General features: G+C 43.6%; 2 protein-coding genes across 2 annotated transcripts in view; both read right to left on the reverse strand.

Annotated features, from left to right (window-relative positions):
* Nucleotides 1–1,122, reverse strand: part of COX16 (cytochrome c oxidase assembly factor COX16) — a 40,907-nt gene extending 39,785 nt beyond the window's left edge. Inside the window, exon 1 of the mRNA XM_072337317.1 lies at nucleotides 932–1,122. Coding sequence (XP_072193418.1) covers nucleotides 932–991 — 60 coding nt within the window. The 5' untranslated portion in view covers nucleotides 992–1,122. The remainder of the gene's footprint in view (nucleotides 1–931) is intronic.
* Nucleotides 1,123–1,894: 772 nt separating this feature from the next.
* Nucleotides 1,895–26,919, reverse strand: part of LOC140253617 (deubiquitinase DESI2-like) — a 50,529-nt gene continuing 25,504 nt past the window's right edge. Inside the window, exons 2-5 of the mRNA XM_072339318.1 lie at nucleotides 19,675–19,747; nucleotides 18,308–18,401; nucleotides 17,159–17,300; nucleotides 1,895–4,977 (exon numbers count right to left, since the gene is read on the reverse strand). Coding sequence (XP_072195419.1) covers nucleotides 4,735–4,977; nucleotides 17,159–17,300; nucleotides 18,308–18,401; nucleotides 19,675–19,747 — 552 coding nt within the window. The 3' untranslated portion in view covers nucleotides 1,895–4,734. The remainder of the gene's footprint in view (nucleotides 4,978–17,158; nucleotides 17,301–18,307; nucleotides 18,402–19,674; nucleotides 19,748–26,919) is intronic.

A 26,919-nucleotide genomic window follows, 5' to 3' on the forward strand; every position in this document is an offset into this window, starting at 1 on the left:
TCATGCTGCCCGGCTGGCAGCACACAAGCTGTGCCGACATCCCCACAGCAGGTGACACAGCTCTCTCCACACACACTCCCTTTCACACCGCACAGAACAAGTGACACGTATGCAGAGTTAAAGAAAGCACTCACAGCTCAGGGCTTCCTGCAGGACTAAATGCCATCCCCTGCAGACTCCTTGGTGCTCACAAAGAAACGTTACCATCCATGGAAAGAGTGTGACCAAACACCGCGACTGACACGTTTTCCTGCCAAAGCTGTTGTCAGTTTGAGGTTTTAAGGATCAACCAAGAAAATCCCTTCCAGACTACAATATTCTAACAACTCCCATAGGAACACAGGGGAAATAAAAGGATCAAGATGATAAATTACACTAAAAATGAAGGAATACTTTATATATATATGTGTGTGCATATATGTTTGCTACGAGAGCCTAACCTGAGTTACCACCTCTTTAACCTCAGAGTCTTTTTAAAGAGTTGCTACAGGGGTTTTTCATTCACATTTGTGGTGCAAGGAGGCAAGACATGAAATTCATTTAAATAACAAGTACAGTTTAAAAACCACAGCGTTGCTGAGGTCCGGCAGCACTGAAGAATATACCGTCTAGCACAGACACGTACAGCACACAAGATTCCGGCAGGACCTCCCCCGTCAGCTCCACCAAATTCAGCGCAGCTCGGAGGTCACAAAGGCGCTCCTGCACTTCAGTGCACGCGTTCAGCGCCTCTGCTGCTGCAGCTGATCTTTTAGCAGCACTGTGCTCGGCTCCGGAGGTGCTGCCCCCAGCTGCGCCTCCCCACCGAACTGGATGCGCTTATTACCGGAAAGCTACGGCCACGCTTGTCCATAATGTAACCGCCCGGCACTTTTCCCCGCCCTGCCGCACCCCCTGTGCCATACCCCCCTTCCCCGACCGCCCCGCTCACCAGCAGCGGCACTCCGAAGGTCATCGTGCGGCCCCGCCACACTTTGCGGAGCCGCTCCATGAGTTCCCCCCGCACGCCCGTCGCTGCCGCTTCCGGCGCCGGGCCGCCCGCCACACCGCTCCCTCCGCCGGCGCAGCCCAGACCCGGCGTTCCGCTGTGCTCCGCGGAGCCGGCATGCCGCTCAGGCCTGCTCTGGGGCCGGCCCCCCGTTGCCTAGCGTTGTATAAACGTACCGCGTCTTTGTATTAAGGCGTCACGCTCGTGGGTGCCAGTTCGCTCCGTATTCCAGCACAGCGACCGTGCAGAGTTGCTGCGGCGTGGTTGTGGTGGTATTAAAGCACCATCTGCAAAACTGCAGCGACCCACGCTTGGCCCTGAGTTATCAGGCTGAGATACAGTTAATTCCCTTTGAATGCGTACAGGGGAAGGAGGAGGGACTTTGCCTTCACGAGAGATAGCTTTGAAGCCACAGAAATGAGAAAACAAAGTATGGAAGGCTGTGGCTGAATTGAGATCAGGGACATTTAGGGAAAGCAAGAGGCACTGAGAGACCAGGAACTTTGACCAGCATTGTGCTGTCATTGCTCTCTCACCTGAGTGCGATTTGCTCTCTGTTAGAGAAATAATCCACAGCTGCTGATTCCCACATGCAGATAAGGCGCCCTCGTGTTCCAACTTCTGAAAGGGCTCAACAAGTCTCGGGTTGAGGGGCTGTGTTGGTGCCACTGAGTGCTCTGGTCACTATAAACTGCTCTTTTGTTTCCACTGATAACTACTGGTTTCTGATGTTACTGGTAACTGCTGGTTTCCCAGGATATTACAATCCAAAAGAATAAGAGGAAGTAAATACAAAACTAAATGCAAGTGCTGTAAAATTACATGATAATAACAATAATTTTGTGTTCAGAAGGATAAGAAGAGTGCCTAAATCAAACATGCTGTGCCAGAGATGAGCAGTAAATTAGACTTTAAAAACGTTTTCATTTTTAATAATCTAAAATGCTGTTAAGTTACAGAGATAAAGCTATCAGCAATATATATTTTATTTCCACAGTGTCCCTTTGTTCTTGTTGTTGTTGTTCAATCTCCTTGAACAGAGAGGGGTGAGGAGAAACCTTTTAGAAGAGTGGAATATATTCTCATTTTGAATTACAATAGATGTTGCGTGCCTCCTTGTTATGACCCCTACATAAAAGACTGACAAACATGAAAGTAGATAAACATCTAGTTTTTATGACACCAACAGTTCATTACTCTCAATACTTCAAGCACTTATCCATGACCCCAAGAAGGTTGAGTGCAGCTTTCTTGTCCGTGTTACAATACAGCCAGTTAAATATTTTATCTTGTAAAATACTGTGAGAGGGTTTTCCTTGTGAAATGTGCCATTGGAGCCATAGTTCTCTCCTAAATGTAACACGATGTTTTATCTGGAGCTCAGGCGCAGAATGGAAACCTGAGGGTGCTGGTTGGCTGGCTTTTGTCACATCAGGAATGAGGCATTTCTGAGTGCAGTTTCCCTGGTCTATGCAAAAGCTCAGGGAAAGCCTTTTCTCACTCAACTCCCGAGAAGGACCTACAAAGTGATTTTAAACTTCACTGCACGTACTGTGCTGCTGGCTATTGGCAGGCACCCTGGGAACTTCAGACGAATGGAACTTGCATTGCTGGTTTAGGTTACAGTGACCATGACTGCAGGTGAAGAGAGCACACAACAGTACATTGTGTAATGCTTCTGGGCAGCAGAATGGAAAACATGATGGAAATCTTATTGAACATCCCTGAACAAGCCAGGGTAATCAAGACTGGTGCTGGATTGGATACCAGGAGCTGTAGAACTGCTCACAGTGCAGTATTGGCTGTGAGTAGCCAAGGTTAATAAGGAGTATAACTTTAGTTCAGTACAGAACTTGCAGCAATTTGTTCAGAAGATGCAAACGGGAGGCGCGTTGTAAAAGGCTCATTGTCCAAACACGCATCACTCCAGGAAGTAGTGGAGTGGACCATCCCATGAGTTTTATTTCCATACAGTACATCTCTCCAGAGTCTGCTTTTTCACTGGAGGTATGCACAAAATATGAAGCACGGGCTGTGCAGACACAATGTGCATCGTAGCCAGGACCTTCAGCACTGAGAGCATGCAATTCTATATACCTGAGCTAAAGAAACAGCTGGTTGGACTTGGCATGCTCTTGGTCTTACTGCAACCAGTAAAAGGAAACAACATCTCTGAAGGACTTACAGTTCTTTCTGGATGGAGGGGAAAGTCCTGACTTGAGAGCAGCTGTTGAGATGAGAACAGCATAGCAACCTCTAAATTAGCAACCACCTGTCATCACCAGGCCTGTTCCTTTTTATCCTCCTTTGTGTGGTCAAGAGGAGCTACAAGGGGGAGAGAGGCTTGGATTTCCCCTATGATGCTCTCCTGCATCTTCTGAACTCTTGGTGAGGTAATTGAGTGGAAGGGTTGGCACACCTGTCCTTTTCACCCTCCTCAGCTTTCTTATCAGCCATCGAATCAGCAGAAATACATCCAAGAATCAGATTCGTATCAAGAACCTGCCTGGAGAGACCAAAGAGCCAGCTCTGCCTGTTTTTCATGCTAGTGAAATAGTGCACACAACAGAAGGCACAATGGTGGCCCATGCATGGGAAGGGTCATCCAATGCTTTCTTGATGTGGCCCACATTTTCCCCCTCCACCTCCAGAAAGGGAGGAGGAGGAAACAGGTTCATCACTTATTTTTTACCTTCTTGGGTTGGCTCTGCAATAGTCTGGGTTAGGGTGGCTCAGGAGACATGTTTTATGTTTATGGGCTCAGAAGAAAAAGCTGAAGGAAGTACTGATCTTTCCAGTAGATTTCCTCCCCTCATCTTACAGCTCCAAAGGGCCATTTCCCTCAAAAACAGCCAGTAAATGTCAGCTAGGAGATAAATTTCCAGCCTGGGGAAAGGGAAAAAATGGTAACCAGGAACACTGCCTAGAAGTAGGGGAACAGAGAGGGGTTTGTGCCAAAAAAGCACCAATATGGACAACAGTCATCTCTGCACCTACTTAGTAGCTGCCTCTAAGCACTAGCGCCATTCTTTTTTCTTTTTATTTTTACCCCAAAGAAAAGCCATGGTAAGACATTCATTTTCTGGGTTCTCTTTGTTATTATTTTCAAGAGCAGGACAGTCATTTGAGCTCTTAACTTTGAATAATGAAAACTGGTGGTTATAAGAACATCAGCACCTTTCATTTCCTTCACGTGAGTTAGAAATCTGATAATTACAAAAGGGATGTGGCTGAGCGGAGCTTGTTGCTGGTCTAAGAGATGAGGTTGAGTTCTGGCTCTACCTGCTTCACTGGGTGCAAGCAGGAAATTTGCCGTGTGGCAACCCAAGCCAAAATACAGAGGAGGCTGCTGGGCTCAAGAGGGTGGGGGAAGAGATAAAAAGATAAAACTGTCCTAGTGGAGGGACATCACAGTATGATGCTCCCTGCTCCTGCATGAGCTCTCGTGCCTGAGAGAGCAGAGTTCTCCATGGATCGAGGAGCACGGGGATCCTGGGAGGAGAGTCCAGCATAGTTGCCACACTCCTCAGCTCAGTGTTGGAGTTCACAATCATTTTGCCAAGCAACTGTAGTAGCAGCCCTTTGAAAAGGGTCTGAAGCTTCTCCTCCTCAGTAGTAGGGATCTTCCCTCCCCTGTGTTGTCAGATGAAAAAAGAGGAGAGAAGCCACGGTGTGCAAAAGGGTGACTGAGGAAGAAACAGCACAAGAGAGAGGAGAATGTTACTAGAGGTGATAGAGGGCACAGCTCAGACCCTGGTGTGTCTACAGGTTCGTGAGGTGCCTGAGGCTGAGGGGGTGGCAGAGGTGGAGGGAGACTCCTCGTCTGTTGTGTCTCCCTGCTCCTCCTTGTGCAAGCCAAGGCTGATGTGGCTCTGCAGGGCTGCTGGGGTCAGCCACTCCTTGGGGAGGCAGCTCTGGAGGAAAGGGATACAGGAGCTGAAGTAGGCCAGGCGGTTCACCCAGCGGGGGATCTCCTTCCCACACAGGATCTGTGGAGCAAACAAGAAAAGAACACAGTTAGTAGTGCCAAAAGGCACCTGTAGTGGCAATGTTATTTCCATCTGCACCATCATCTCAGCAGGGTGAATTCCCTGTTGCTCCGAAGAGAGCTGTTTGAATGCAAGGAGTATCTTCTACAGCTAAAAACAGCTCTAAATGCAAATGACTGCACGCAGTGACTTCTCAGCATGCACACAGAGCTCTGCCAGCCATAGCCCCTGTCAGCATCAGAGCAGTGACTGGGGAAAACACCTCATGGCCCTCAACATCTTCAGCTCAAAAATTCTGCAAAAAGACTTAGGCTGTTGCTGGGCAGACCTTGAGGAGTTAAAAAGTCTGAAGAAGCAGACAGAGACATCTAAGAAGCTGTTCTTGCTGCTCATTTTTCATCCTTGTGCTGACACACCAAGTCAGTCAAACCATGGCATCTAGGAGTCTTTTTCCTATTGTCATACTACCCTTTAATTTCTCTTTGTGTAGTATTTCCTAAAAGGGGAAGAGTGCAACAAACATAACAATCATAGCTTCACACTAGGTCTGGATCCTGGCACCAATGTGGGTTACATTTTGCTAGCACTAGTACTGATTTCCTTTCATACCATATTCAGCGCGATGAAACAACTTTCTGCCTACTGTAGACTTTCTCCTGCAGATTATGAACACAAATACATACAGGTGTCAGACTTCAGTAGCTGTATCCAGCTTAGAATAAATATGAAAGAATTTCCTTTGCATGTTACCATTTCTCTTAGCAGACACAGAAGAGGCACCTGAAACTAATCAGCCTGACGGAGCTGTCTGTGGTAAATATACTGCCAATGCAGCCAGTCCCACACCAGCATTCTAGAGCCTAAAGCCTGTGGCAGGTACGATGGTCTTAATACCTGAATTCTCCTTCCAGCACAGATTACAGGGAAGACTGGAATCTCACATAATGTGGATTAATGGTTGTCCTTCCTGCTCCTTCTGCCAATCCTAAATTACTTTACTCTTTCTGACACCCGCTTCCTCTTTAAAACTACACTTAATTTAATACTAATTACTGCAAAAGCTAAGAGGGTGTTTGTCTCCAGTCCACTGAACATCTTATCTGGTGAGATGTCTGTTATTGACAATGGAAATGCAGAGCTTGCTTAGAGATTTCAAGAGATTTGTCGGGGAGCAGCACTGGAGCAGTTGCTAGAGGACAGGCCAGACTGCTTTATAGTTCTAAGGGTCGATGACCATCTGGTTATTCATGCGTACTGTGGTCTGGCCAGAACAATCTCTGTACCTCTCCAGCAGTTGCCTTGAGTACAAGTAAATTAGCTAACTCCAACAGCATGGAATTTCCAATAAGGTGTGGAGAAGGCAGTCAGCCCATGACCACGCTAATTCCACTGCAGAACTCTGTTTATTTTTACATACATGGTTTAAAAATCAATGGGTGGAACTGAAGACATTAGCATTAGGTATCAGAGAATGAGCAGAATCATTTGGCTGCTACGATTACTTGCAAGCATAGCTCTCCATTCTTTACCGAATACCCCATAACTTACAATTCAAATGTAATTTCTTCAATTCTTAACAGTGCTGCATTCTACTTAACCTTAGATACAGACATATGAATCTGTATTACTGATATTTTTAACCTGTGGCTAATTCCTTCATTAGCAGTTCTCCCATGCAGATCCTAGGTTTCCGTTGCTATAACTAGTGCTTGATTCAGTAAACGCTGGCTCTTTCTACCTGCATTTATGACTGATTCATAGAAAATTGGCTGATCTATTCCATTTTCTTACCAGACATCTCTGATTGTTTTCACAAGAATATTCCTTATTTTTAAAAACTGCATTCAATATCTTAAACTCAAACATTGAATCTGATACAAAGCCAACAAATGCAGCAGAACTGCCTCTAGATTTTGTAGTATTTATCATTTTTCTTCCCTGAGAACTTAAGCAACATACTGCCAGTGTAGAAAGTGACTCAGTTCAGGTTCCTTGGGATGTATGCACACATGTGAGTTTCGTTCTCAAGAAGCCATAAGTCTTACTAACAACATGCCCCCAAATATTAATAAGAAAACAAAAACTGAGTGTGATTCTGATTTCTTCAGAAAATCACCAGAAGCAACAGAACAGCACAAGGTTAGACTGCCTGAAATGGAAATCTTAAAATCAGATCTGGTTTTCTTTTCTAAGCAGATCATCTAGCAACTGAAATAGCCCTTCCCAAGGTGGAAGCGATGCTGAGATGTTTGCAGTTTGTCTACAGGAGCTTTGTCATCAAGAATGAGGAGAAGAGAAGCCTCCCTGAGGGCAGAGAGGTGTGTGGACAGCAAGGCATCAAGCAGAAAAGGGCAGGCTGGAGAGCTTAAGGATATTGATGAAGTCAAAGTGGTTTCCCTGTCCTCAGTTGTGCTTCTCTCTTGTCAGAGAAGACTACAATTCCTCAGCAAAATACAATGCTCAACAGGAGCAAAAAAGCAACTGCAGGGAATGCCACTAACACGACAACCTGCTCCTCTGTTTTCATCTCCTTGCCATAAAATGTACAGTGCTTCAGCACCCAGCAGTACTTAGCTAATGGAGAAACATCAAATAAACCTGACTGCAATGGGATTAAGCCAACTGAGCTTAAATAAAACAACAGAAGCAAGAGGAAAAGTATGCTTTCCAACTGGATATGAGTCCACAGAAAATGTACTATGGCTCTTCAAGGCAGTTCTCAACTGAAAACCACACCCTGGAGCAATGAACTAACAGGACCCTGTTAGCATCCATTGATTCCCCAAGCAGAACTCTCATCTTTGTTGAAGGTTCTTGGAGTTTGGAATTTTAGAGGGTTTTATTCTTGCCTGACAAACAAGTGGGTTTCTGTCTTTTGAAGGAGATAAGTCTGCTTGCTTCCTGAGACCAGTTCCCACTTCAGGCAGAAGCCCCTGCGCAGGCTGCATGTACACGCAGATTCCACTGCGTGGCACCTTGTGACAGTTGCAGACGCCTCCCGGAGCTTCAGCTGCTTCCTGGGGACTCGGCATTAGAGATGCGAGTGACCCAGCTGGCATCTGCAGAGTCGAACGGTAACAGCAGTTCAGACATTTGGGGATGAAGCCAAATCTGAGGGACGAACAGGACCTGACAGGTTGGGCGCTACTTCTGCTCAGCTGTCGAATCCACACCAGGATTTCAGCTCATCAAAAGGCAGCTCATTTAAAACATAAGATGAGCCTCTCAGCATCTTAAGCCATGCCACTTTGCACTAACGAGTCCCTGGTTAAAATGTATAAACAGCTCTGGGAGTAAAAACTGCAACCCATGACTCTTCCCTCCGTTAAATACCCTAAGAGCTAGGGTTTATTTCTCAGCAAGACCTTAAAGTTCCCTCTATACTTAAGTCTGAGCAGGAAAGCAGATGGAAAACACTGGTTTAAATGCCATCCAGCAATGGATGAGGTCGTCTTCTGCCTTGCAGAGTACAATGCCATCAGTGAGCTGTTTTCCTCCTCTTTCTTCTCTTTCAAAAGAAAGTGATGCTCCAAGCCACACTCCGCACTCTGTGTCTGTTGGCATATATGAGACATACTCTGAGGTAGTTGCACAAAAGGAGCCCATTTCAAAAGAGGCCGAAGGGCTGAGTAGTTGCAGATCCTAAGACAAAATGCCTGAGTGCAATAGTTTCTGTGCTGTGCTGGATGATGAACCTGGGGCAGTTCAGACCACGTACAGAAGTCAGGCATGCCCAACCCATGGCCCACAGTGCAGCCTGGCATGTCTCGCAGTGTGGCCGCCCCCTGGCCCACACCATCATGGCGGCAGCAGCACCCCGGTGTGCACCCATCACTCAGCAGCAATCAAAGCACTGGTGTGCGACTGGCACTGTTGCTGGAACCAGGGGAAGGGGAGGGCGCAGTTTTTTGTGCCCATGGCATGCACTCAGTCACATCAAACCCCACGTGTATTACACATGGCACATGCTTGTGCCGCTTGCTGAGAACAGCGCAGTGTCAGGACAAATAACATGGCGCTATGCTTAATTTGTAAGGAAATTGTGTCAGCTCTCAAAGATTACAATTTGAAAAGACATTATCTGCAAAAACATGCTGCCAAATTCGATGCATATCAAGGAATGCTTCGTAAAGACAAAACAGCGGAACTGAAAAGATGTTTGTCATCTCAACACAATCTTTTTTTAAAAGTTAACACTCAAACGGACTCTGTTATAAAAGCTTGTTACGTGGTAGCAAATCTGAGTGCAAAAAAAGAAAATCAAAACCATTTAGTGATGGTGAGTTTATTGATCAGTGCTTGGAAGGTGTGGCGGATGCAATGCGTGCTGGTAAAAACCAGATTGCTCTAAAATCAGTCTCACCAGACTGTACCCAGGTGCACTGAAGAAACAAGAACTTCTGTCAAAGGAAATCTGGAGAGGAAAGCTGCTAATTTCAATTACTGTGACTTGGCAATAGATTGAAGTACTGATGCCACAGATACGGCACAAGTTTTCGTTTTCATCAGAGGTATTGATAATGAATCACTGAAGAAATAGTTTCTTTGGTGCTATTAAAAGACACAACTGAATCTCTTGTATGAGGCAGTAGAAGTTATGTTAAAGCAATTTCTGTTAGCTCTTGTCAACAACGTATCTGGTATAGCTATTGATGGTGCCCCGACGATGATTGGTAAAAAAGAGTAACTTCTAAAATTAACAGAAGATGACGCAATTACCACTGGCAACTCATTTTGATGAAACATCACTGCATCAGACATCAAGAAAATTGATGTGCAAAAGCTTTAAAAATGGATAACATCAAGCAAATTGTCATCAAGGCTATGAATTTCATAAAGTCCAAGGGACTGAATCATTGCCAGTTCCAGGAGTTCCTTAAAAGAATGGATGCTGATTATGGGGACTTCATTTACTTTTCTGAAGGAAGGTGGATAAGTCAGGATAAAATGCTAAAAAGATTTGCAAAATGAAATCAATTCATTGTTTATGGAACCAGAAGGAAAATTTGTGCCAGAACTTGAAGATGAAAAATGGCTGATAGGTACAGCATTCTTGGTGCATTTGACCACTCATTTAGATGACTTAAGCATGTGTCTTCAAGGTGAGAATTAACTTATCTGTGTTATGTTTCAAAGCAAGAATTTGAGAATAAATTTCAGATTTCAAAAAAAAAAATTTTTTTTTTTTTTTTTCATATTCACAGCTCCATTTCCTTTTGACATAAATACGTTATCGACACATTTTCAAATGGAATGTATGGAGTTGCAACCAGACATTCGACTCAAAGAGCAGTTTGATTATGTCTCTTTACTAGACTTTTATAAGACCTATCTTAAAAGACAGAAATATCCCATGCTTCACAGTCACGCTTTATACACTTTCTGGCAGTACATACATTTGTAAGCAACTGTTTGAAAGGATGAACCACAGGAAGAGTAATATTTCACCAAAGATTTCTGACAAGCACCTTGAGAACGCACTAAGAATTGCAACCAGTGCCACTGAACCAGACACTGATGAATTATTTTCAGAAATACAAGGTTGCACATCCAACTAATTTTGTGTTTTTGTTGCATTTTTTTTTTTTGCAATTTGTGTTTACATTTAAGTAAAACATAAATAAAAAAACAAGCTTTGCTACTTAGATACATTAACTAAATTATATATTTGATATGTGTCTCAAGACAGTTCCTCTTCACTCGGTGTGGCCCCAGCAAGCCAAAGCATTGGACACCCATGGCATAAGTCAAGGAATATTTTTTAAGTGAGGCCTCCCAAAGGCCCCCATCTGTGAAAATCGAGATATCCAGAGGTAACATTACATTCTTCTAACAATCCATGCTAATTATTTCAATTCTTATCATCAGGCTGAGCTCTGAGAGTTCAGCATTGAACATCTGCTAAGGCACGCACTGCCACTTCCACTTTAGCAGTCTTGCTGAAAATGAGGTAGCATCCACACAGGGCACATATCCATTGAGTTTCTTTACTGTATTCCCCTTGACATGTCTTACAGAATGCAAAGGGTTTTACTGGTACCTGAGGAGGTGCTGTTTCAAGACCAGTGTCTGAGAACAGCTGTTGCCCAGCATGGTCATCCATATGCTATAACATACATAAATATATATGTGCACACACACAAAGTGTGAGTTGAACATGTCCAGGCCAATCCACATCCATGGATTAAAGGACATTAACAGCATCCTTTTTCCTGAATAGGTAAGCAAGAAAATCCTGTGTTTCCATCTCAGTCTGAAGCCTTCTTAACACTGCACAGCAGCAGGTTACTAAGGATAGCAATGCAATGAGTAAAGAGAATACAGGAAGCCTTAGGGACAGGGGAAGACTTTGTCTGGCAGTGTTGGCAGGACTCCTAAGCAAAAACTTCCAGTTTCAAAAGCCTATCAACACACTTAGACAGTTCATTTACATTTCTGACACTTTTCATTTATCATCAGGCATTGGTGAAAAGGACGTGCTTTTTCCTTGCCATCTTTGTTTGTGAAAAGGAGACATATTCTTAGCATTCCTACACACAGTCACGCTCAAAGGTGTGATGGTGTGACTAGAGATGAACCCCCCAGAGGGGGTAAGAATTAACCTAACTCCAAGCTGTTATGCTCAATTACAACAGAAAGGCCACAGAGCTTTTGGTTTGGTAGATGGAGGAAAGGGAATTACTGAGAGACCTGGAAGGTGCATGTTGGATTTATTCTGTTAACCACTTTCATTGGGATAGAGCACTCATTCAGGGTAGCAGGACTAGAAAGGTTAATGATGGAAAAATGATGGACCTTTATTGTAGCCTTCATTCCAAGAACTCCCCAAACTCTTCATAAATTTCAACTGATACACAAACTACCTTCAGAAATCTCATTTTGTCACTACAGAATGCAGTAGCACATCTGGAATGCAGTGTAGCAGTTCGCTAACAGCATATAGTCAAATTCATGCATATTTACAAGCAGTACTGAGAGAAAAATGACATCCATCTGAAACCATGAGGATAATTTACGAGTGCAGGATGTCGTCATTAGTAACATTCTTCTAGATGTATGTGGTGTTTTAAAAGCAGAAAACAAGACACATCCTGTTCCTTACAGAACTAGCAACAATCAAAGGCTACTAAAATAAAGCATGTCTTTTCATCAGCTTGTGTGAGGACTGGCTCAGGTGCCAGGAAACCAAGGCTTACTTGTGCTTTTTCATACCCTGTGGTTGCTTATGGTTTGTTGGTTTGTTCATTTCTGTCTCGCTTTCCTGCCTGTCTGGAGTGCTCTGTCCTCTGCCAATAACAGATTAGCATGTATGGTTTTGCACAACAAAACACACATCTCCTCCTCGCAACAGAGCTGACTTTTTAGCATCTGTTGACTAAGGAAAAATAACATGGGTATTACTTGGCTCCTTAGGACCTGCTGCAGAATGGCTTATAAAAGCTTCTCTTGCTTTTGACTGTGACACAAATGTCTCCCACAGTTCCCTTCTCTGATGTTTAATCCCTTCTCTCTGAGCTTTCAGGCTAAGGAAAGCTTTCTAGTTTTAATAACGTTACAAGAGCTCATGTGTGTCTGGGGATGGACCTGGAAAGCTTTGGGGTTGAATTATTCATTGTGATTAAAAAGTTGCCCTCGTTTGGTCCTTGACTCAGCAAACTTGCCTTTCTCAGCAAATTTCCTGGAAGTCAAACTACTTTAAGGGATGCACGATTCTGATGCAAGTTTGTTATATGCTGTCAGTTCTGCCTTAGCTGAAAAAGGACAAGTGACTAGACAGAAAGAAAGGAGTATGTACTGGCCACCATTGCTTGTCCCTTCAACACAATGCAATTTGTGTGGCTTTACCAAGCATGCCCACCCAACGTGACATGATTTAATACTCATAGTGTAGTGTCAGCAACCAACTGTAGGCAGGCCAGATGCCTGCATGAATCCTCACTTGCAGGATTCACCACACAGACTCCATCAGTTAACCTTCAAATGTTCCATTTGGAGAACATTCTTAGCAACTGAATTGAGAGTCCTAACGACTTCAGGAGAGAGGGGGCTATTTAATTCCCAGGGGAACCTCGCAGTGCTGCATCAGTAAGATTCTGACTTCTAAAACCACAAATACACTCATTCTGATTCAGGCCCCCCTCTTTTCCTCCTGGAATGTGTTTTCTGTGGATGAAGAAATACTGAGCAATAACAAAATAGATCCATTGGTAATTCAAAGGAATAAAGGGGTGAAAAGGATCAGTGAGTATGAGAGGAAGGTGGATATAGAGGTATCAGTCTGACCCTAAAGAGCCTTCTGAAGGATGAACACATATGGAAGTTAGCTTTGCATGCTAACTTCAGTGTTGGTTCTAGTCAGTTTTAATATTTAGGAAAATTCAAGAAGCAGATAGAGATCATGGAATAATAGAATCATTAAGATTGGGAAAGACTTCTAAGACCATCTAGTCCAATCACCTACCACTGATGTTGCCCACTAAATCACAGTCCTTAGTACCACATCTACATCATTTCTTGAACATCTGTAGGGACAGTGACCACCAGCTCCCTGGGCAGCCTGTACCAGAGTCTGACCACTCTCAGATGTTTAATTCTGCTTCACTGTCAGCAGGGCACATGGATGCAGCTCCTTCAGTCCAGGTGACCAGGTGGGATCTTCTCAGCCTGCAGCCCAGCCACCAGGGCAACATCTGTATGGATATTGATTAGCAAGCCCACAGCCAAGTGAGGAGGTTAGGAAGACCAAACACGGCCATGTAGAGTGTGGCTGTACACCCCAATCCTAGGGCCTGTGTGAACACATTAACTCTCACATCAGGTTTACGCCGGATATAAAGAAAATCTTCTTTACAGAAAGGGTTGTTAAGCACTGGAATAGGCTCCCCAAGGAGGTGGCTGAGTCACCATCCCTGATAGTTTAAAAACAGTTTAAAAACAGTTTAAAAACTATTTGGATGTGGTGCTCAGGGACATGATTTAGCTGAGGAAGCCTAGGAGAAAGCTGGATGTAGAGTTTGGGTAGTATGGTTAGATTGTGGTTGGGCTCGATGATCTTTAAGGTCATTTCCAACCAGAGCAATTCTCTGATTCTATGATCAGCACATAGCTATCAAGTTCCAGCTCCCACTTGGCTTGCGGACACAGAGAAGTACAAGTCACAGGCCAGCTAATTCACCATGGCAGCTAAGACAGCTTTCATCAAAAGATTTCAAAGTACTTTTCAAAGAAAGAAAGTAATCCAGCATACAAGATGTGATTCTCATGCACAAAGCAGGGATGTGACTTGCCTGGCATTAGTTAGGAGGCTCAGAACAATCTTCTCCTGAACTCACCACGCTGCTTATGCCCCAGGCAGATTTATTCTGCCAAACAAAGCTTCTAACACCCTTTCTTTTAATTCTTTGAATACTTGTTCCCATTTTCTGCTTTTAACTGCCACATAAGGTAGCTGTGCATAAATAAATGCTGATTAGTATTATTATTACTCCTTCACAGAAGAAGAGCATGAAAGGATAATACAAACACCAAGACTAGACTCAGCATTGGTTTAGAGCACAGATCTCAGTTCTCTTTTCTACATTTTGTGGTGACATACTACCACAGTCTTGAGAGACACTTGTCACACAGTTAATGCATTCTGCTCACTCTACCAGCTGAAGGTTCTGCCTTAGAACTCTACATGTAGCTGGTTGTTTTTTTGTTCTGTTGTGTGGGTTTTTTTATGGGAACTACAAAAACAAAAGAAAGCACTAAGGCAGCGAAGTAAAGCAAACATTTGGATGTTGGGAAATGAGAACAGAAACTTGAATTGCTTTTAGTTCCGAGAGGTTCTATCTCATCAGATTTCAAGCAGTCTTTAAACAAGTGGTCAGAATTGTCCTGAAATAAGCTACACTACTTCTATCTCACCTAGCTCTAAAACAGGGTGATTGTCAAATTAGTGTACCTATAAGAAAGGATGGAGACTTCTGTCATAAGGGAGCCACACGTAGTTCTTGTATTGCTGACTGAGACATATTGAATGAGTTTAACTTCTTAGTATCTTAACACTGGCTACTTAAGATTTCTAGGGTCTGTTTTCTGTATCTTAATGCTAGAGACCGTCCAGGGCCTCCTGCTCCTCAACCTGAAGTGCACCACCCTTATTTTTGCATTTTTAAGACAAGGGTAATGAGCACAGTCTTATATGAAAAGCAACAGCAGCAAAATAATCCTGCTTGCCTATGAAGGATTTATTAAATTGACCTTTCGAGTTCTGTGGTGGTTAGATCCTGCTGTTAATATTTTAGATGGATTTCCCACCTCCATTTACCCATTTCATATGAGTAATGAAGAGGATGAGAGCAGAAGTGTCAGAACTAGCTATTTAGGCTTTTATTTTATTACCTGGATGTGTTAAGGGGCAGCAACAAGTCCACGCAGATGGGTATGCTTATCTGTTAAGAAAGTAAATGTAGGAAAACCTGAACCTAAATTCCACTCCTGCAAAGGCATTCACTGAAGGTTTACTTCATCATCACTACAAATCTTAAACTGTAAAATACGCTGGTAGTTTTCTATTAACATCTATCTTGTTCGACTCACATTTCAAGGCAGAATCAAGGGAAAAGGGCTTTGAGCTTATGGCTTGGGCATGATACAGAATTTTTACATGTGGAAGTATATAATAAGCAATATAAGCAATGGCCTTATTTCACTGCTGCATGAATAGCTTTTTTTTTAGCTTTCACTAATAATCATACAGCTTTCTCCTAGGCTTCCTTCAAAATATTTAAGTCTGCATTCTGTTTTAATAATCTGTAAGCTTTCTCTTGTGATTTAATGATTGATTCCAAAACAGTAGTTCAGCCAACTCACTGATGTATCACTCTACTGCTTCAAACTCATTCTGTACCAATACATTTTCTTCTTGCTTATTTTAACGTGGCAGCATTTACTGAATGGACTCATGTCATTTTTCCTCCCAGTAATTAGCAAAGGTGAAATCAATTAAGAACTGGTTTTCTTATGAACGTTTGTGAGTCCCTCACAAACTAATCGCAGGTTCTCAGATTCATTAGAGGCTTTCTTAAAAAGATAACAAACATTATCATGCATGTTTTGTTGTTGTTTGTTGTTGTTTTTTACAGACTCATCTCACTTGGGATCCATGGTGGGCCTTGTTTGGAGATGAATGCTCACTTGTCGCAAAAGAAATTATTATTATATGATGAGGAAAGTCAGGAGATTTGCAGTGACTGAGGATGGGGACACCAGGAAAAGCAATGGAAGTTTCACAGTTAAAGGAGTTGAACTCAGTAAAAAAAGTTTCTATCCTTGTATTTGCCACGCAATTCCTACAGAAAACATAGAAACGTGGTCTTGGTTTTGGATAGAAGGTCACATGCATTTTCTTCTCATTTCTTTCCTTGCACTGGGTCAAGATCCTGAATTCAGATTGACAGAAGGGCTGAATACACACACCTTAATGAAACATCAGCTTTGAACATCTCAGGGGGGAACGGAGGAAAGGCAACGTTCCCTCAGACCTGTAAGATCTTGGTCAATTGAAAAATGGAATATCCCAAATGAACAGAAATTCACGATAAATTTGCACTTTTCCATGTTTCAGTTCTCCCTGAATAGAAATAACAGCTCTGTTACAATTCAGTGTTTTTGGCAAAGTGGCAATGTGTAATCATCAAAGAAGTCTGAGGGAAAAAAGAAATCAATACCTAAAAAAAAATGCATTCTAAATAGTGCATGCTAAAGAAAAAAAATGGAACCTCACTTCTTGAATACTGCAAGATTTTGTTAGCAGAACACTTAAGCCATTTTAATTCATTTTCAGATCATGGAGGGTTGTTTATGCTCTTGCTATTAAAATGATATAAGTTTGAGTGCCGGCCAGGTTTTCTTTGCAATTTCTGCTCAGCAGCCTATTCACTGAGCTTCAATGCAGGCAGTCCAAGCCTTACAGGCAGTTTAAACCAAACCAGTAATAAACCTGTTGCATCTCTACCTCCAAACCCTTTCTTTTTGAACTTCAACAGGCTTTCAAAAAACATTAAGGGCTGAGACAGGAGATTTGACTGTTGGCTCTGACTTGGCAGGATGTTCTGATCCTGTTTCCCTTTCTGTAAGTACTACTACAGATCTGAAACAGCAAAAAATAAGAGAGAAAGAAAATAGTTGTGCCTACCTCAGCCAAAGCAGCAGAGAAATGATTACAGTTCTTGTGCATCAGGTGGTAGGCGTTGCCTTTGTATTCTTTGCCCAGCTCTTCCATAATCTTATCCACATCCTCTTCTGTGAAGTCTGTGGTGCCCAGTGCAATGGATTCTCTAGTAAAAACAAAGCACAGCATGAAACATGGAAAGATACAGTGAAGAGAGTGATACGTCACCAGGGAAAAGGAAATGATAAGGCAACAACAAGAAGGCCAGGTGTAAGTCATGGACACACATACCTGGGGCTACCAGACAGATTCTTACCAACAAAATGGCATGTTAATATCCTCAAGTTTATCCGTAAAGCAGATTATGGCACAGAAGCAGTCCCCAGAGCCTTCTGCTCACCACAAGAGACATCTCAGCTCTCAGAGTCTGCTTGCTTCCCCCTATGTTCATAACTTCTCAGCAGAAAATTGCAGTTGGACAGTGGAGATAGTTTTCCCATGATAGAGACGTTATCCGTGGTATGGGCCAGAAAGGAGCAGACAGAGCTTTATGTGGGAACACTGCTTCTCTCAGTGTTCACTCAGTAATGCTTGCTCTTCTAAAGTCCCCAACATCCCCCAGTGTAAACCCACAGACTGTGAAAGTCAAGTTCCAGCTTCTGTGGGCAGTTTCTTGAACCACAGCCTCAAAGACTGAGTACCTTGAACGACATCTTAATGAAGTATCCTTTCAGACTCCCTTAGTAGCTGCTCTGTCTTATGTGACAGTGTAGCTATAAACACACAAGATGACTCCTGCAATATCCATAACTAGGTGATGCTCATAAAAAGAGTAGTTTATTTTCCCACGTACTGGCTCTGTATAATGCAGTTACTCCCATTCTTGCTGACAGGTAATACTGGGAGCACAGAAAACAAAGAAAATGGGAAGAGAGAACTGTATTGATTTACAACTATACTTTAAACCCTGCTAAACACACTTCAGCACCCCTCTTCATTTAGTGTACATCATTTTATCTGCCATCAAGACCCCTGCAGAGCTCCCCTTGAACAAGGATCACATAAAGGAGGCAGTGAGAGTGTTAATGAGGGAGAAGGGGGAGAAGGACCTCTCTGTTCTCCCTGCAGAGACAGCCAGTAGCAGGGAAAGAAGATGTAGAAAAGTGCCCTTACTTGAATTTAAAGGTCTCGCCAAGCTCTACCGCACTGCCAGGTGTGATCTCGAAAATTCCACTGAAAGGGTAGGGATGCCCTCCATAGGCAAACTCTGACAAGGAAAGAAAACAGACAGACTGTGAGTAATCGAATGAACTCTGTGTCAGGATGGCAGCTGTCTGCAAAGCTCAGCATCAGCACCAGGGGCTGGGCTATTGCCAAAATCAGCTTCAGCCAGCCTCTGAAAGACATCTTCTCTGCCCAGTTACCTAGCAGCCTGAGGAGTATCCCTCACAGTCTCAGCTCCAGAGCAAGCTCCGTCAATGCTAATACCACTGGTTGCACTGCTAATAGTATCTAGCACTGCTAATCTATTTCTCAATGGCAGAAAAGCTCTCTGGGCCCATTTCTCTGTGCCTGTCCAGGTGGCTTCCTGTCAGTACAAAGTTGTGTGGCAGAGGCATCTGAAAATACTACAAGAGGCTAGCAGCAGTGATACTGATCTAGGAGAAGCCTTTTCTAGAGTAGGAAGAAATCTGTCCTCTTCTTCCAGAAGGATCTGCAGGCAGCCATGAGGAATTCTTTGCAGAAAAAGCCCAAGCTGATTACACTCTGCTGCCTTAGCATGTGGGTTGAGCCTGGAGGCCCCTCCGTGTTATACGGGCCATCTCACACGACCTATGAAAGCTGCTGTGCTTGAGACAGAACACAGCACCGCCAGCATTCTATCTGCTACATGGCACTAGCTAAAAATACCATGAGTAAGATAATTCCAGTCACTCCCATTTAACATTTTCTGAAGGGGGATACAGAAAGTCTGTGATGCTGTCTTGTCCTTTGGCTTCCCTGTGCTGCGTCTTTTCTTACAGACACCTTGACCGCATCCCTTGGGTGCTCTGCTCAGCTTCAAACCACTTGGAAGAGTTCTTGCTAATTATCTTTTAATTTGAAAACTTATGGACCATAGGCATTCATAAAGAGCTACCACAAAGCTGGTTTACCCTGACACAGAATTAGCACCAACTTTCCCTGTACAGGTTTCAATACAGCTACTGATCCATCTATCTTCCCCCACCCCAGACTTTCCCTTCTTTCACTGCAGGTCCTTCCAATTTGACTGGTCCTTCCTGCTATTCTGCCACATGCCTGCACTAGCTCTGGAGTCTGAAATTACGCACTAAGGATCAGAAGAGCTACTTGGTTCATGGCAGAACTGCACAAGTTTCAGCTGCACTACCCTACAGATTAAAACAGAACTGGCACAGTTTTTTGCTGCTCAAAACATCCTTGCCAAAACTATAAATTTTGGATTATTTTCCATATCAGACCAGCCACGCTGGGTTTTTCTCCCACTTTCATGATAATGAAAAGGAAATACTTCATACCTCTGCCGTAGATCTCAATGCCAGAGTGGAAGACACCAATGCCCAAGGTGGAGGTGTATTCATTTATCCAGTACTACAGTAAGAAAAAAGGTCACATTTGGAATTATTAGCAGGAAAGAAACACGCAGTCTTGCCCGAGGGCATATCTCCATCTCCCTTCCTAAAGGCAGCTTCTCTTAAGGACATGAAGTATTTTTGTAACTTTTCTGAGACAAATTATGCCACTTTATAGAGCAACAGAAGTGGGCACCTTGTTTATACAGCTGACTGGGATTACTTCTCCTAAACATGCTCATCTAATCCTTGCCATATCATGCATTTTCCTATATTAAGGTACAAACAGACCTGAACCTTCATAAACCCAGCTCCAACAGGACATGGTCATTCATCTCTCTCCTCATTTAAATGGCTAACTTTTTGTTCAGATTTACTTGTCTTTATCCTCAAGATCTTGAACGGCTTGAGTTAAAGCGCTCCCAAATATTTTCTGCGCACTATTTTGCATCACTTCCCAACAACTTCTGCAAGTTTTAGGAAGGTTTATTTGGGCAGCCAGATCTTGGAAACAAATCCATTTCTCCTGTATGTCAGAGAAGCACCACATAGTACTTACCTACATCACCAGTAATAGCTTTATAGTAAAAAAGGAGTTCTGAACAGACCACTCAACATTTTGTCCAGAGGCACATCACACTATCAACACTGTTTCAGAAGAGAATAAAGTCTGGCAGCTCCAAAATCAGGTGCAAGGCAGCCACATTACCCAACTCTGAGACATATTTTCAAGAGGTGCTATTAAGTGACTGCTGCTTTGGAGTCCAGTTGTTCCCCATTAAGTATAGAGCAGAGGAGCACCACAGCACGCATGCACCACTCCTCCGCCAGCACTGCTCAGGGCCTGTTTCCACCACACCGTGAAGGACAGTGCAGACATCCAGAATTAGCTTAGCTGTGGCTTGTTTGGAGTGGGAAGCTGTACAGCCATGCCAGGGCAGTGCTGCACTGGAGATAATGAGCCCCGCTCAGCACAAGTATTTATTAGGTTAGCTGCAGAGCTGTGCTGCTGCAGAAATGATGCTTTCAGGCAATGAGTGGAAATTGCCAGTGCCTGGTATATTTACAGTTCACTTACAGCTAGCATGCAGTGAAAACACATCTCTAGTAAATCTCAGCAGCACAATTCCTACTGTAATCAAGCACTGCAAGGGAAGAGAGTGGTGTTCACTCTTCCCTTGGCATGATGAGGAGTCAGGTTCATTAAGTGAAAATTCTCTTATGGGTCAGGTAGCAGCTTCTGGAGGAGCCGGAACAATCTGCAGCATTCCTGGTGCCCGGAGTTGCCACATGATGAGCAAAACCCTCTGCTCTCAGGCAGCCAGTGTTCTGGCACCCTCCATCTTCCTCCTGCACTCTGCTTTCCTATGTATTTTTGATGACTGCCTGTAATGCAGTAACTCTGTAAATCACCTGGAAATGCTTCCTGCATGACCACTGCTACTCTGGAAAAACAGAGTAGCTTTGATAAGAAAAGTGCTGCCCCCAGCCATACTTGATATGGAGTTGGTCAGTATTGATACCTTTCACCGTGCTCCCCAAAACTCTCAGGTTTGGATACACCAGAGCACTGAACTAGAGCTAAACCAAGCAGTCCTCAAGATCCATCGAAATGAGACATGAGCAACATGTCCTCTTCTTGAGCAGGACACCTGGTGTTTGGGGATGGATGTCCCCTTGTCTTCTGCTGCCTTTCTCCATAGACCTCTGTCTCCCTGCACACTGCAGGAGGGACATCCATGCTCCTACTGTGGAAGGAAATGCATATGGGAGGAATCCATATGACACCAATCACAACTGCTAAGGAGCCCAAGACCATCTCACATGGGCCATGAGGGCATGCCCTCAGTTCTTTCATCTCCCAGTGTTGTGGGAGAGGTTCTCAGCACCAGTAAGACTCAGAATAACACTGGTTTCTGCAGTCCTATAGCCACTGCTTCCAGAAGGTAAGGTAAGTAGGCTGCCTTTCCCCTCAGGCTGAGCTATTGGCTCACAGCAACAATATAAGTGTAACACACTTGGGTCACACCAGCTGCTTTGCTTATAGAAGTAACTAATAAGAAGATCTTTTTAAGTCAGAAATGTTCTTGCAGATTAGCTAGTCAGGGCTATCCACAGAGGCCATGCTGCATCTGGCTTATGTATTTCAAACAAAGAATTTAAATTGAAATTCATTTTCAAATATAATTTTCTCTTCTTCCTTGTTAAAGTCTATGTTGTATCCAAACAAATAAGCAATCAAAGAGGAAAAATAATGCACTAAATACAACCGCCTCATATGAGCAGAGCATTGTCACGTCACAAGCCCTTCCTGTCCTCCACCTGCCTGCACCATTCTTGTTCCCAGCATGGCCACAGCCCCAAAACCTCTGGCCAACCAAGGGAGCTGAGAGAGGCTGCAGACAGCAGGACAGCTAGTGACAGGGCTCCACCAAAGGGGAAGGGAGAGGAACAGAAGCATTTCTCTGCTGATGCCAGGTGCTGAAGGACTACAACCATAACACAGACTTTTCTGTATTTAAATGATATGTCATGAAACCTTTTTCTGAACAATTACAGACAGAACTCAGCCACACCTGAATTTCAACCAAGCAAAAACACTTGTTTAGAGTTTTCTTTTAAATAACCTTAATAACGCAGGGATGTTATTGAAGTAGGATCTGATTTACATCTTAGATAATACGGAAGATTTTTATTTGCAGTGAACTGTTATCAGGACCAAAATGCAAAGCAGCTCTGAATCATTGCTGCTGTCCTCAGCTCACCCCTATCTCCAGGGTACTGCAGAATATGCCTCCAGTGTATGAGTGAACATGCAGCAACCACTGCCTGGCACTGGGGCACAGCCCACGGCTTGTCTCAGGAGGAAGCTCTGCTGAAGTGAACATGTCAGTCACTTGCTGAGCTGGAAGAGAGAATCCAAGCCAGATTTGAAACCCAGTTTGTAGACACAAGCACGAGCCAGCCTCGTTTTCCAAAGGCTTTGCAGTTCTGAGCATAAGAATAGCAGCAACAGTCAGCAAATAGTCATCTCTTGAGAAAATTGGCTATTGCTTAGATTAAAAAGAAAAATAAAATTCTGCAGCCTGTTCTGAGCCAGATGAAAGAGCAAGGGGATTGAATTCAGCAGGATCTTAAAGGGACTTGTGATTCATGTCTGCATTGCACACTGCCTGCAAAATCACGCTGTAAAGCATATACAGAAGGACTTGGAGCATTCTGTCTTATTTCCGTCACAAACCAAGACAAACAACAGCTCAGAAGGGAAGAGAGGCAAGGATGAAGGAAAACCAGACTGCAGCTGCTTCTGAAAAGCAGGAGACAGCCCAGGAATCAAACTGAAACACAGAGAGGAACCTCTTCCCATTTGCATTTTGCAGTGTATCAGTAAAAGTCTTTCAATGCAGGTCCCTGATAAAGTAGAATTTGAAATTTTCCAGTTTTTCTTCAATCCGTCCCTGATTTCATGGTTGGTTTACTTCAGCGATCTAAGCGTCTGGTGCAATAGCTTAGATCCTGGGAGCTGCTCTGAGTCAGTTGTTATGCTAACCACTTCATTAATCAGTTTCCAGAAAGGAGAGACCCATCCATACCCACTTTCAACCTTCAATCGATATCACACTATAACATCAAAGTTTCTATCATTAGCTTTCTCTTTACCTTCCCTATTTCAGTCCATTATTTTCCATGCCATCATCAGATTCTTTCCAGCATCCCTGTACTAAGCAGCCCAACCTAACTAGCTCCCCTGAGGCTGGAGACAAGACTGTCCATAGGACACAAGGCAGCTGGCTCACTGCAGAAGAGAGCCTTGGCTTGTCAGATCCTAGTGCAGGACACCCAGGGCTCTAGCTGCTGCTGGTATGCTTCATGAAAGGAGTCTGATAATAAGAAGCATTTCTTCTTTCCTCTGCCTTTATTAGATACCATGTAGCCTTTTCCTGGTGTTGTACTTCTTGGCCCTGCCATTAACTTACCTAAGGAACTTCAGAAAAACATGCAGCAGAGTGTGAACAGTCATAAATGTACTGGTCATTCATATATCAAACACCAGAAAAATTCATCTGTGCCAGTTAAGCTCAAGCCAGAAGCCAGTATTAAACAGAACATCTGATGGATGCAGGAGACCTGCCAGAGAGCAATAAAGTGGTACCTTGGCACTATTTTCTGACGTGTATTGATCCAGATCTGAAAGATGAGAGCACAAACAACAAAGCTACAGGGGAAGCTAGAGAACATCATTTCAGGAAATCCATGAGTGAAATCTGAGCCCTATAAGGCCAGATACAAATGCTCAGCAACTTCAAACGAGTTTCAATTTCCCCCAGTGCATTTTTCTAAACCAAAATCTAGAATCCTGGGCTTGCAGAGGTGAAAGGAAAGAGCCTAAAACAGCCCACAGAATATTCTCTGAATAATGGTCGCAGTATTGAAGGAAGCATTATCTCAACTATAGACACGAATGACAGCAGGCTTCCTATAGATCTTTGTCAAGGCACTTCAGCCATGTTACAACAGCATTCACTTATGTCCCACAGCCCCAGGCATGCACACAGCTCTGCCAATATGTCCAAGTCCTTGTGCTGTTCATTCCTTCTGGCCTAGAGCACTAGTAATAAAAAAAACTAAAAAGTCACTATTCATGTGGAATGACAATTATCCAGCATGGCTGCTGTAAGTTTTCTTTGGCAATTGGATGAGACCCAAGCTCATTTCAGTGTGACCTGTGTCTCTTTTACGCTCACTTCTCCAGAGGGTCAAGGTTTTTATATTAACCAAATCTAAAATGCTATTTCCCTAATACACTGTGAATACAGATTAAGCATAAAAGGATTTAAATGCATGCAGGCGGAACAGCAACAGAAAAAGAAGCTTAACAGGATATTGAGAAGAAGAGTGATGACACAGACCTGTCTTTGGTACTTTATACATGGGAAAAGCTGTCTGGATAGGTGCTCACCCTGCAGCACTCGCAGAATAAGACCCTCCTCAGTTGGAAGATCACTTTCTATGCCAGGCTCTCTTTGCTGCTGGCAAAAGGGATCATCAGACTGCAAGTCTCCTGCTGCATCAGCTATCAGGTCACTCTAAATCCTATTAGCCAAAAGTGTCTATTTCAGTCAGGTAAGCTAACTTCACTTAAATTCCAGAGAGTGTTAAAGTAACACAATACTGCAGTAAGCAATTCTCTTACAAACCAAACCCACCGATCAGTCCCCAGTTGTGATAGTTAATAGTCGGTGAGTCATAGGGAGCAGTCGCTGGCATCTTTGTGCACCACCACAGTGGCAGAACTGATCAAAGCCCAAGGAACTCCATAGTTTCCTATAGGAGAGCAACCGAGTGCAGAGAAGGCTCTGTGCAGCCAGCAAGCTTGATGTGGCACTTAGATGGAGGGTCATACAAGAGAAGACTCCACTTCAGATTTGGGCATGAAGACTTTTTAGAAGAACTGGCTGGAGGTACCTCAGGAGCAGAGTCACACTGCAGAAAGAAAAATGGAAGGTACCTCTTTGTGCAGCTGGCCACTCCACTGCATTTTGAATGAAAGGGGCTTTAACTTCCTAGACTGGCCCTTCTCAGTTTCTGTTGAGGGCAGTTTCCCACTCTTCTTGGTAATATATCTCAGCAAACAGGAAATCTTCCAGACAGCCTGAATTTACAGTTTGTGTTGCTAAATGTATTCCCTCCTATAACCTCATAAATGCTAAGCTAAGAGAAGAGACAAAGCAACACAACATGTCACAGTGGCCATTTGCCAGCACAGCATCGCCTGTACTCTGAGGAGGCAAAGCAGGCTAGACACCTACAGGACTGTGAGAGCCAACTATCATAAACAGCTCTTCTATTTTTCAGCCAGACTCTGCACAAGATTCTTTTCCTTTCCATCTAGTTTAAATACATTCCTTAGCTGTCTCTGCAGGAGGAATTTCTTTAAAGGTTGCTGTGGTTTTTCAGACATCATGATGCATTTCTGAATTGCCTGATGCATGAACCAATGCTAAAATCTTAGCAATCATAAAACATAAAGGGTTTATTTCTGTGGCTTCTGAACTCCGCATGTGGATTAAAAACTGATGTTGCTGCTGAGGGAGAGTTGGAAATCTACTTACACTTCAATGCTGTGACGTAATGTGATTTTACTGGAAGAACAGCAGGACAGAACAACATTAATCATGCTGCAGAAAGGAAACAACATGCATTTCAGCTGTTAACTTCTGGGTATATCCTGAACATTGTATGCTTAAAATTATGAAAAAAAATTAGCTGTGAGAATAAGATATCTTCAGTGTTTCCACTTACCACTTCATCCTACAAAAGGGCAGGCATAGTCCTGGCTCAGCATGCTAACATCACTTGGAGTCTCTCACTATCATCAACTTTCTCCATTGCCACTCCACTTTCCACCCTGTTGCACTGAAGGCAAGCGTTGTCTGGAGCAGAACTTCTTTCCTGCAGCCATACCAGTGAGAAAGCTCACCCATGTGTAACTTTTCCCTCAAGCCGTACACAACTGTAACCTGCTGCTCAAATGGTGGCTGATCTGGCAAAATCTGCATTAAATGCAGCCAACTCCTGTTGGGGATTGTGAATATTCATTTAACCAGTGTTCTGGAACTTGGGCAGGGTCCTGCCTTACCAGTGGAGAGAGAGAGCAGGTAGCTGGCTAGATCAAGCAACTGTTTTCTGTCCCTGCAGAATGAACACCCCTGCATCTTCTGCTGCTTGCAGGTGCACACAGAAGCTAGCAGGAGTCAGCCCACAAGATCAAGGGTTTGTCACAGCAGTCGTGACACCAACAGCCCAGTTTGGGCATCTGTGTTCATAACATGAAGTTTGTAGTAAATTATTTGTGCCGTATGACAAGCAATATGCCATTTTCCCAACCTCTACCTGCTTCCCTTAACCTCAGTTTTGAGTGTGCCTGAAGGAGGCCAGGGTGGGTTTGTGGGCATCTGACGAAAGCACTGAAAGGGGTATTGCTGGAGATGTGTGCACTCAGTAATCCTCGGAGAAAGACTATCCCTGCTATTGCACATTACTTCATGTGCTCCATCTCCTTAGTTCTGAGAACGTCCCTGTACAATCAGCCTCAAGAATATGAAGATAGAAGAAAAAAAATGCATCCATTTGTACAATGATTCTGAAGTGTTTTAACTCCTAGGTTAGCCTTAATACTCTGTCCCCCCT

Source organism: Excalfactoria chinensis, chromosome 5 (genome assembly GCF_039878825.1).
Source record: "Excalfactoria chinensis isolate bCotChi1 chromosome 5, bCotChi1.hap2, whole genome shotgun sequence".
Taxonomy (NCBI): Eukaryota; Metazoa; Chordata; class Aves; order Galliformes; family Phasianidae; genus Excalfactoria; species Excalfactoria chinensis.